Here is a 12293-nt window from a genome sequence, read left to right as displayed (position 1 = left end):
GCAGAAAACTAGGCTGATTTTCCTACAACATTGACTCCCCTCTCTAGAAATGTATCTACTCATGATACACTTTCCACAGGGAAATCAGAGCCTCACAAATGTACCTATTCAACTCTACTGAGATATTCGGCCCCAACATTCTCAGAACCTTTAATACCTTCAATACGAAACCTGTAAGACTGCAATGCCAAAGCCCAACGCATCACCTGTGCATTTACCATTTTGGCCTTCTGCATGTATACAAGGGATTGGTGGTCTGTCTGAAGAGTAAACATACGGCCATACAAATATGCGTCAAACTTGCCAAACGCCCCAAATAACCGCTAAACATTCCTTTTCTATAGTATCATACCTGGTTTCCCTTGGCAGGAGCTTCCGGCTAGCATAGGCTACTGGGAAAACTTCATGGTCATGTTCCCGGAGAAGAACTGCACCTAAGCCGAGATTGGATGCATCTGTGCGCAGCATGAACGGCTTGGTACAGTCTGGCAGATGAAGGATAGGCGAGGAGGTTAGCTGGAATTTTAGTGCATTGAATCCACCGTCTTGACTCTCACCCCATCCAATCAAATTAGGTTCCCCTTTCTTTGTCAGATCCGCCAAGGGCACTGCAATCGCCGCAAAGTTGGGGATGAACTTCCGATAGTAGTTTGCCAGCCCGAGAAAGGAACGCAGCTGCTTCTTGGTTGATGGCCTCTTAGCCTCTCTAATATTCAGTAGTTTGTCAAGTTGTGGCTTAAGCTGACCTTCCCCAACTATATGACCCAAGAAGTTGATAGATTTAAAACCAATTTCACATTTACCTGGTTTTGCTGTGAGGTTCACTTCTTTAAGTCATGCCATGACTTCATCTAGGGTCGCGAGATGCTCACTCCAAGTTGCTGTGTGAACCAATATATCATCAACAAAGCTATCAACATTCTTCATTCCATCCAGTATCAATCGCATAACCCTGCTGAACGATGCCTGTGCATTTACCAAGCCAAAGGGCATCATGCAGAAATGAAACAAACCATTTGGGGCTTTAAATGCAGTTACTGGCCGTGATTCTTTCTTCAAAGGGATTTGCCAATACCCTTTTGTGAGGTCTAGCTTGCTGAAATAATTATCATGTGAAAGTGAAGCAAAAATTTCATCTGGATCATTCAATGGTTCAGCATCAAAAACTGTGATACCATTTAATGACGGAAAATCTATGCAGAACCTGATGCTGTTGTCTTTTTTCTTCACAAGGACTATTGGAGAAGAGTAAGGGGATTCAGAGGGCTCTATTATTCCCAGACGCAACATGGACGATATTTCCTCTCTCACTGTATCCTTTAAGGCATGTGCTATGGGGTAGGGTCTCTGTCTGATTGACTCACATGTAGTCAACTTTATCTCATGTTCCCATAGTGATGTCCTCCCTGGCAAATCTGTGAGTACTTCACTGTACTGGGCAAGTAGCCGCCTCACTGCAACACCTTGCTCCAAAGTAAGGCCGTCACTCACCTTCACATCATTAGCAATCTGTGTTTGCTGTAAGACTGGCACTGTCAACAAGTCACCATGTGGTTGTACAGCCTCGTGCCCTTGCTCCGGTTCTGGTTCTGAGTCAAGAAGTGCTGAGGCCACCGTCACCTCCACATCATCCTTCTCCTTGGTGGCTGCTGGGCCAACTACATCCTCTGCTTTCCTGCAAACATACAACTTTAGTAAATTGGAATGAAATGTTTTTACTTTACCACCCATGTAAATCTGATAATCCACATTACCGAGCTTTGCCACCACTGAAAATGGGCCCTTCCACTGCAGCAACAGCTTGTTACTATCAGTGGGAAGTAGTAGCAGAACATAATCACCCACCTTAAACTGACGTGGTTTACTCTTTCTATTGTAAAACTTCTCTTGTCTCATCTGTGCCTTCTTTAGGTTCTCATGTGCGAGTTCACACGTCTTTTCCAATCTTTCCCTCAGATCGATAACATACTGGTAGGTGGTCCTTACATCTGTCTCTTCTACCTCGCCAGTCCACAGCTCTTTGAGTATGGATATTGGACCTCTAACACTCCTCCCATATATCAGATCAAACGGTGAAAACCCAAGACTAGCTTGTGGCACCTCAAGATATGCAAATAAAAGTGGTGGGTCTCTCGGAACTCATTCTCTTCAACATTTGCTTCAGTGTGCCATTGAAACGCTCCACCAGTCCGTTACAGGCAGGATGGTAGGGTGTTGTAGTCAACTGTTTTATCGAAAGTAATCGGCTCACCTCCTGCATGATACCCGATGTAAATACTGAGCCTTGGTCACTCAACATCTCCCTCTGTACACCAACCCTACAAAAAACATCCACCAGTGCCTCTGCTACTGTGGTAGTCTCAATATTCTTCATTGCCACTGCCTCCGGATATCTTGTAGCATAATCTACTACGGTGAGTATGTACCTATTACCCTTGTCAGTTATCGGGAAGATGGGTCCCACAATATCCACTGCCACTCTCCTGAATGGGATGTCAATACATGGCATGCGTCCCAAGGGTACCCTTACTGTAATGTTTGTGAGTCAATAAAGACAGACACTGTTGCAACACGTGTGGCCACGTCCAAGCTTTATTCCAGACTGCCCGTACTCCCAAAATCTACGGACTCCCTAGCACAATTGTCATTCATAACATACTACAATGAACTACTGACTCCCTAGCATAATTGTCATTCTTAATATATTACATTCCTCCTTCCTTAATTTGTAATTTCCCGAACTGAAAATATAATTTAAATACGTCTTATCTTAATTACTACAAACCTATATAAGTTACGTTAGTCTGTTAGTATATTAGTATATTAGTATATTAGTATCTCAGTTATTCCAATTATTTTTCGTTTTTTTTTCTTTCACAGTCTGCTCTTATCCGACATATAGTGTATTACTAACTACATTACTTATTTTCAAATTCAATGAAATATCACAAGAAATATCAATTATTCAACTATAACATTATCAAGTATATCAAGTATATCAACTCGAAAAAATCGAAATGAATGTTCAATATAAACTCTAAATCACATAACAATTCATAGTCAATTTAATATTGCAGTCTGTCCGGCGGTTTCCTTTCTCTCACAGGATATCTTCTTTCTATTTCTCGTTCTGGGATCTGATTACCATTTCCATTATTACTACCATTACCGTGTTCACCATTACCATTATTTTGTTTACCATTACCATTATGTTTACCATTACCATTATGTTTACCATTACCATTATGTTTACCATTACTATTATGTTTACCATTACCATTATATTGTTTACCGTTACCATTATGTTTACCATTACCATCAACCATATTTCCGATATTTTTCTTGTATGAAATAATTTGGTCGCCATGTCGCCTCATCATCTTGTCCGGGGTCTTCACCTTATAAGATACAGGGCCACTCCTTTCTACAATTTGTCCGGGTATCCATTTTTCCCCTTCTCTAAAATGTCTTATCATTACTGTTTCACCAATGTCGAATTCTTTATGCTTCCTTTGTTTATCGTGATAGTATTTCTGATTGGTTTGACGTTGTACTACATTGTCAGGATTACATCAATGTCTTTGTTATCCTTCCTTCCTGATTTCATTGCAGATTTAAACGTTTGTACAAATCGTTCGGCTTCACCATTAGTTGCAGGGTGGTAAGGTGGTGAAAAGATATGTTTAATTCCATTTATTTTCATAAAATGAGAAAACTCTTGGGAAGTATATTGTGGACCATTGTCAGAAATCAATTACTCTGGTAACCCATAAGTCGCAAACAATTGTCTTAAAACTTGTATAGTTTTTGTCGCTGTTGTTGTCATTGGAATTACTTCTGGCCATTTTCAAGACGCATCAACCACTATCAAATACATCATTCCCATGAATGGCCCAGCAAAATCAACGTGAATTCTTTGCCTCACTTTAGTAGGCCAATTCCATTGATGCAAAGGTTGTGCCGGTGGGTTGTTTCTGACAACTTGACAAGCAGGACACCCTTTTACTAACTCTTTTATGTCTCTATCAATACCTGGCCACCAAACATATATTCTTGCAAGCGATTTCATCTTTACCATTCCAAGGTGACCTTGATGGAGTTCTTCTAACACACGATGACGAAATTTTGCTGGGATTACTACCCGAATACCCCAGAACAAACAATTAGTTTCCACAGTCAATTCGTATTTCCTTCTAAAATATGGTTGCAATTCTTCACTAACTCTATTTGGCCAACCATTCTGTGTAAAATGCCGTACTTTAGACAAAATTGGATCTGATCTGGTAGACTGTTGTATTTGTTTTTCAGTAACTGGTAACAATTCAATTTGCTGAATGTTCAACATGCTTGACTCTGACAATTTTGAGTTGCAGTACATATTGAGTGGTAACCGTGATAATGCATCTGCATTTGCATTTTTCGCAGTTGGTTTGTATTCAATGGTGTAATTATAGGCCGAAAGTTGAATAGCTCACCGTTGTAATCTAGCGGCGGCTAACGCAGGAATTCCAGTCTTTGGCCCAAGAATTTTAATTAACGGTTGATGATCTGTAATTAGTACAAATTCTCTACCATAAAGATATTGGTGAAATTTCTTAACTCCAAACACTAATGCGAGTGCTTCTTTTTCTATTTGAGAATAATTTTTCTCCGACTGTGAAAGTGTCCTAGATGCAAAAGCGATGGGTCTTTCTTCGCCATTTATAACATGCGATATAACAGCCCCCACACCATATGGTGAGGCATCACAAGCTAATTTCAATGGCAGTTTTTCACTGTAATGGACTAAGACATGGGCTGAACTCAGTTCATCTTTCAGTGATCGAAAGGAAGCATCGCACTCATCTGTCCATTTCCAAGGCACATTTTTCTCCAGTAGATGGTTGAGTGGATGGGCTAACATTGCCAAATTTGGAATGAATTTGCCATAATAGTTTAAAATTCCTAGAAAGGATTTCAATTGGTGTAAATTCTGTGGTTTAGGTGCGTTGTTTATCGCCTCTACTTTCTTCCTCGTAGTGTGAATACCTTCAGCATCAACCATATACCCCATAAATTCAACACTATCTTTCATAAATTGACACTTACTTTTGTTAAGTCGCAAACCATAATCTTGCAGTCGTTGTAAGACTTTCTTCAGGTTGTCTATGTGTTTCGCGTCATCCTTTCCAGTTATTAACAAATCATCAATTCGACACACCACTCCAGTTAACCCTTGTAGTATTTTTTCCATCGTTTTCTGAAACAACGCTGGGGCAGAAGCAACTCCAAACGGCAACCGTGTATAGCTATAAAGTCCTTTATGAGTGTTGATGGTTACATATGCTTTTGATTTATCATCAAGTGGTATTTGTTGATATGCATGGGTTAAATCTAATTTAGTAAATTTCTTTCCGCCATTCAAGGTTGCAAACATATCCTCTGGGCTAGGTAGTGGATATTGGTCGATACATAATACAGGGTTGATTGTTACTTTATAGTCACCGCATATTCTAATGGCACCATTGGGTTTTGGTACAGGAACAATCGGTGCTGCCCAATCACTATAATCAACTTTTTCAATTACTTTCATTCTTTCCAACCTATTCAAGTCGTTTTCAATTGCCGTTCGCAAGGCATATGGAACAGGTCTAGGTTTGAAAAATGTAGGCGTAGCATCTGGCTGTACGACTAATTCAGCTTTAATACCCTTCAGTGTACCTAATTCATCCTGAAAAAATTCTTGGTACTGATCTAACACACTTCCAATATCGCTTGATACGCGATTAACACTTGACCAATCTACCATTAATTTTGACAACCAATCTCTGCCGAATAAAGAAGGACCCGACCCCCAAATTATGGTAAGTGGTAAATATACTTGCTGTTCATTATACTGTACTTTCGCTGTCATCTGACCAAGTATTTTCAATGGCTCTCCAGTATACGTTTTAAGCGACACTGTTGGTTTGTTTAATTTGACACTGCCCTGTCGACTACGCCATTGTAATGTTTGTGAGTCAATAAAGACAGACAGGGTTGCAACACGTGTGGCCACGTCCAAGCTTTATTCCAGACTGCCCGTACTCCCAAAATCTACGGACTCCCTAGCACAATTGTCATTCATAACATACTACAATGAACTACTGACTCCCTAGCATAATTGTCATTCTTAATATATTACACTTACTACTCTACCCTTTGGACTTGTTCGCTGACAAATATCACACGACTGAACATAATGCTTCACGTCAGACTGAACACCAGGCCAAAAGAAACTAGTGAGTACCTTATCCACAGTTCTTTGAACTCCTTGGTGTCCTCCTAATAGTGACTTGTGGGGTATCTTCATAACCATAGAACGAAGCCTGCAGGGAACGACAACTTGGTGAATGCAGTCACTGCTCCCAACCTCTGGAGACTGGAATTCCCTGTACAACACATTCCTGAGAACAATAAACTTGGACTTGTGCCCGTTTCTGTCTAGCCTCTCTTGCCCCTGATCTGCCAAATACCTACATCTCTTAAGGGTTTCATCATCTCCTTTTTCCTTCCTAAGCTTCTGTGGTGTAATGACCTCAGCGAATTCATCTGGTACCTTCAATGGTTTGGTCAGCCTACCTTCTGCCCCTTTCTGTGCCCGTGTCTGCATTGAAGATGTGACCTTAACTTTCCTCGCACACTCAGTGTCCACACCCTCTTCAGTCCACTTGGGGCCAGGGTCTTCAGGTCCTTTATTTCCTTCAATATTCCCCAACACTAGGTCGTATACTGGCTTCTCCATACATAGGGCATCTACAGTACCAACATAGAATGGTGTGTTAATGTATATTGTGGCTACTGGAGCCCTTCTAATTGTTCCATCTACCAGAACACATGATTGATGCTCGCCTGTAAGTTGGCTGTCAAATACCAGATCCCTGCGAACAACCACTCCACTACACCCACTGTCCCTAAGTACCAACGCCTTTGTCTTACCAACAAACCCACTTAGCACTGGCATAGCTCCTGTGGTGTGCTTATGAGATGACATATTTGTGGCTGGCGACTGCAGAGGGCCTGATACTGATACCACTTCCCAGCCCTTTGGCAGGCTGTTTGCCCTGTTTCATCAGTTTGCCCTTAGCAGTCCCCTTGACCTTGTCCCCTGTCTTTAGTGGCACATGTCTGAAACCATTACCTTGTGGTGCAGATTGGTTGAACTTACTTGAAACCATGCTGGATGCCTTCAGAATAGCAGGTGCTCTGTGGTTACAATCCTTAGCCATGATGGCAAACATAACAGGTCAAATCTTTAATAAGCTGGCTCTTCCTAGTTCCAGCTGCTGAACTCGATTGCGATGGTGGAGTAGGAGTCTCTGGCTTACCTAGTGTAGCTTGTGGTGCCTTTCCATCACTCCATGACTGCTTTTATGCTGAACGCCAGAATGATGAACCTCTTGCCTCTTGGGGGATCGCTCCTTCACAAAAATAGCCAGGTCTTGGCTACAACTGTTCAAAAACTGTTCCTGCTAAAGAAGGTTCTTTAGACTATCAAAATCTTTGTCAATCTCTGACAGATCAACCCACCAAGTAAACAAATTCTCTATTCTGGCTGCAAACTGAATTGCTGATTCAACATGGTCTGGTTTAACCATTCAAAATCTGGTACGAAACCCTTCCTCTGTTAGGTTGTATTGTTTAAACAACGCCGTTTTCACTAGTTCATAATCATTTATCTCTGTAACTGCTAGACGACAGTAAACATCGAGAGCTTTACCTGTGAGCAATGTACTCAATTTAGTAGCCCAATCTACCTTCTTCCATCTGACTGACACAGCATATCTTTCAAATCGCTGTATATATGAATCCAAATCATCCTTACTATCCTGAAACATGGGGAGTTTGGGGGCTTTTACATTATAGGCTGGCCTATGCTTGTGCTCTTGCTCATCCTCATCACTCTCACTGCCACTTTTATCACTCTCACCTTTCCTCAACTCATCCCTTTTTACCCGTAGCTCCATCAACATTCTTTCCTCTTTCTTTATCTCCAGCTCACGCTTCCTCAATTCTAACAACTCCGCTCGTTCACCTCTAGCATCTCTCCCCCTCTCTCTAGCAAACTCAAGCAAATCCGCCCCTGTCAGTCCTGTCTCTCTTCCAAAGTCTAGCCACTTCTCCATATTAGGCGCCGGATTCAGCCTGCAAATCTAAACTGAGACACGATGGAAGCATCTACCAAACCAGATCGCCCACGCCTGCGTACATAAAGGCGGCACTGTCCCTTGCTGAGTGGATAGCCAGGAGAACGGATATCTGAAATAAGCTAAGCTAAGATAAAACCAGACAATATATTAGTAAATGGGAAATTACAAAATTACTTATGCAGGAAAAATTATAAGCACCGTGAGACAACACCAATCAGTGCGGGTCAATTTTTTTTATAAGCCAATCCTGGCACGCTCGCCAAAATGTCACAAATCCGAGGATTGGCTAAGCACGCGGGAGCACACAATGAGTGGTGATGACAAATTGCATACAGTTAACTAAGCTATTTTATTCTCTAAACCTCATCAACAGATATTCATACTCAGAAATTAACATGAAACTTGTGCACGAGAACTTATCACTAATAAATCACGTTAATCGACAAATCAACGACTTCAATCTATTATCCATTTATGCGAAATACAACAATATGCTTAATACATAGTTACGTAAAGTTAAGAGCTGGGCCACACAAGGCCTTCGGGTCAGGGAATTAAGGCAAAGCTAAACTTTGATAAAGTTTACAGTATCAGTGTCTTATTGTAGTCCTGCAGTGTTCTGTTACGCTCCTCAAATCTTGGCATCGACGATACTTCAGCTACCATCCACATCAAGTCCATAGAGCTTCTAACACTGCCTGTGCCACCAGTAACTGATCCGGGTAGATATAATAGAAACCATTCACCACCACCAGTTGCCAATATTAACGTACGTCCACACGACCACGATACACCAGTTCACAATCACCAAGCCAAGGTTGACATGCCGTCACTACTCCCGGTTCCATTCAGCAAAGGACAGAACCACTGAAACCAACAGACTCGTCCTGTCTGTACACAGGTATAAACGTAACGCTGGTTGACTATTAGTCGGGTTCTGCTGCTAGGCAGAGCTGAATACGGTGCTCACACTTCGACGGCTCGTGGTGTACTGACTTGCCACGTCCACCACACAACTCACATGAATTTACATAACAAAGCCACCTACAAGACGCATGCAACCTTACATTCACATTCATACGCAAATACCCACACGCTGTACAAAGCAAATACAACACTTGGATTGGTTAGGCTCGACCAAGGGTCGGGCCAATTTTATTTATAAATTTAGCCCGCATTTACATAGCAGAAAACTAGGCTGATCTTCCTACAACACTGGAAATGTGTGAAGGTCTCATATCTGTAGAATATTGACACAATTTATTGAATGCACGGTTTCGAATATATGCAATGTGAAACTATATTCGCAACTATACATTTAGTAAAATGTGACATGCGTAATAATCAGGTCGATTTCATTGTACCCGCCCGCGATGCATGCATTAAATAATTAGTGTCTTAACACATTTTTCCTATCAAATGTTTCACTGCACGAACATTTCACTGTTTAAAAAATATGTTCATATGTAGCATAGCGTAAGCTAAAATATGATCTTAATTACTAATGAAATGTACTTACCTTTTAATTGGTAAAATGTTTTCTTTTAACTTTTTGAAACCAGCGAAACCAACTACTCGCTGTTGTCACAATTTTAGTTCTATAATTATCATACTTCTGATTGTTGATAATACACAAATTGTGTTTTACGATTTTTAGGACCATGATAAATTGTCAAAACTATATGTTCGGAATGTGTGATTACTTACAACCATGTTGCTATTGGAGAAGTCACACTATCACATATACAACTTTGAATATATATAATTCGAAACAGAAAAAGTTAGCGAAAAAAAAATCCTCAATGTCTATCCAAGCAACATTCATTTCGGAAGCTCTTGTAAGTTCCTGTAACGTACTGAGTAAAACACTGATGTGATGGGGATTTTGTGACAGCTATCATAGTACGGCAAAGTTGTATACACAACATACATATGAATATATCACATTTGTATGTATACATAACATGCAAATAACCACACGCTCTGACATTGCACATACATAGTAGTAATGACTTCTTGCGTAAATTAACATGTTATTCACTGCTACAAATGTGGGTAGTGGGTACAATAATTAATAATGACTTAATGATTGTGAAAGAGAAACCTTATTTTCAAACAACAAATGTAAACTCTGGCTATCAGAATAGTCAGGAGTCTAAATACCTGTCACATGAACAAATATGTTGCCTACAGTATATCATGAACCAGAGGGATTGTAATAGGTAAACATAACACGAGTTCCATGTGTGACGCCGAAAATCATGGAGTAAAGACCAGATGGCGTTCAGGCGCAGTCTATTTAGCCACTTATATCATGTTGGATCGATTCTTTGGGTTTAACAGGATTACGAGATCTAAAAGCGGTAATTTCCAATTATCTATCCACAGAGATACATTTGTCAATGGCAGGACAAGCAATTTCAAAAGTTGTCCAATTATTGTAAAAGTTGCTGCAAACAGTTTAAAATACCACGAATTCTGAGCTACGAGGCTTCCCATGACATTACTAGGATGTAATTGTAAGTACAGTTAAATAACTTATTTCAAATAACATTTAACATAACACTTTAATAAAATATTTGAAAGATTTGTAAAAAAAAGCAGCAGTATTAAAATCGGCTAAACGTAGAACAAAACATGGTCCACAGAATGCGATATACTTTCAAATATCGAAAAATTAATCCGGATGTCAATAAAACCCATCCGGTTATACGGAGATGCAGCATTAACAAAGATAGGATACACATTACCACAAGTACAAAATGAAGTTGTCTTCTATGAAAATAAAATACAGTAAAACGAAACTAACAGCTATAGTAGTGATTGTATGAGTAAACTAGCTTTTTGATTGTAGGCGTAATAACAAAACATAATTGTTCAAACTAAACAATCCAGGATGCTGGTTTGTACAATGGAATACATATATCCAACAATACACAATAAACTGCGAAATACCAAAACATTGATTGGTTACTTAGACAAGAAAACAAATTCTTAGACGGCGATGATTTGTTAAGAATAATACTGACAAAAAAAACAGGGCACGTCAACATGGTATTCAAAAAACCCACCAACACAAAGTGTACACAATGGATTGACGCCTTTAATGGCAGACGTTGTACAAGCAATAACAAAAGTAGATAATGAATAAATAACCGATAGAAAACACTGATAGAAACCCTTTGACCTTTAAAAAGCAAAATTAACAGTCAGAATAGATCATAAAACATATCGAACATATGAACTCTTAAATAATCTGTACGCTTAAGAATTCAACACACAGCCGTAACAAATATGTTTTGAATAAATGAAGAAGAAGAAAAAAAATACGACAATATATGAAAACAGTTTCTACTGAATCAAATAATGGGAACGAACTTGGTTTTCATGGATAATAATAACTGGACGTCCATAAATATATCACATTTTCAAATGAGGTACTTTATCACACTTACCTTACGATTGCCAACCAACACCCTAGATACCAATGATACCAATAAACATGAAACAACGTCCATTCAATGGCAAATCAGATAGAAGCTATACTGTAAATAAACTTCGGAAATAGATTAAAAGTTGTAAAAACATTCAAGAAACATAATAGAAGTTAAAACTAAAGTGAAGTCGGAGATATAGCTGATATAATGCTGTTGAATAAGTTGGTAACTTGAATAAAAATGAATAATCTGCACAATAATACGAATGTGTCGAAATGTTTAAAAATATAAAGCCACATTTTTTCACCCTTTTGTATGAGAGCCCTGTGATACAATCCGAAGTGATTCACAATATACAAATGAATGATAAAAGAGACTATTAATACACATACACATAAATAAATATATAAATATTTAATACACACAAAATATACACATACATAATATCAAGCATATATCAAGCAAACAAAAAAATATGCTGCCTGACAATATAATTAATAGTTAGGGAACAATATAATAATATTAAAGCATAGACAACTCTGTCAAAACTTGGACGTAGAGCACAAAACACACATCTTCCCAGAGACTAGCTCATCACATCGTGTCACACAAAAGTCACATTGAGTATTAGTCAAGACTGTTTAAATAGAGACCTATACCTGTACCTGCGATATGTACGCCGATTCAT

General features: G+C 39.4%; 1 protein-coding gene across 1 annotated transcript; it reads right to left on the bottom strand.

Annotated features, from left to right (window-relative positions):
- Nucleotides 1-294: 294 nt before the first annotated feature.
- Nucleotides 295-3476, bottom strand: LOC146734633 (uncharacterized). The gene is made up of 4 exons (XM_085507571.1): nucleotides 3224-3476; nucleotides 2252-2529; nucleotides 873-2100; nucleotides 295-755 (listed from the first exon to the last, which is right to left on the bottom strand). The coding sequence occupies exons 1-4, from the start codon at nucleotides 3474-3476 to the stop codon at nucleotides 295-297; spliced, it is 2220 nt and encodes a 739-aa protein (XP_085363697.1).
- Between the last annotated feature and the right edge of the window lie 8817 nt (nucleotides 3477-12293).

The sequence above is a fragment of the Saccoglossus kowalevskii genome, chromosome 14 (genome assembly GCF_978046115.1).
Source record: "Saccoglossus kowalevskii chromosome 14, keSacKowa6.1, whole genome shotgun sequence".
Classification (NCBI taxonomy): Eukaryota; Metazoa; Hemichordata; class Enteropneusta; family Harrimaniidae; genus Saccoglossus; species Saccoglossus kowalevskii.
This window is presented reverse-complemented; position numbering and strand designations above follow the sequence as displayed.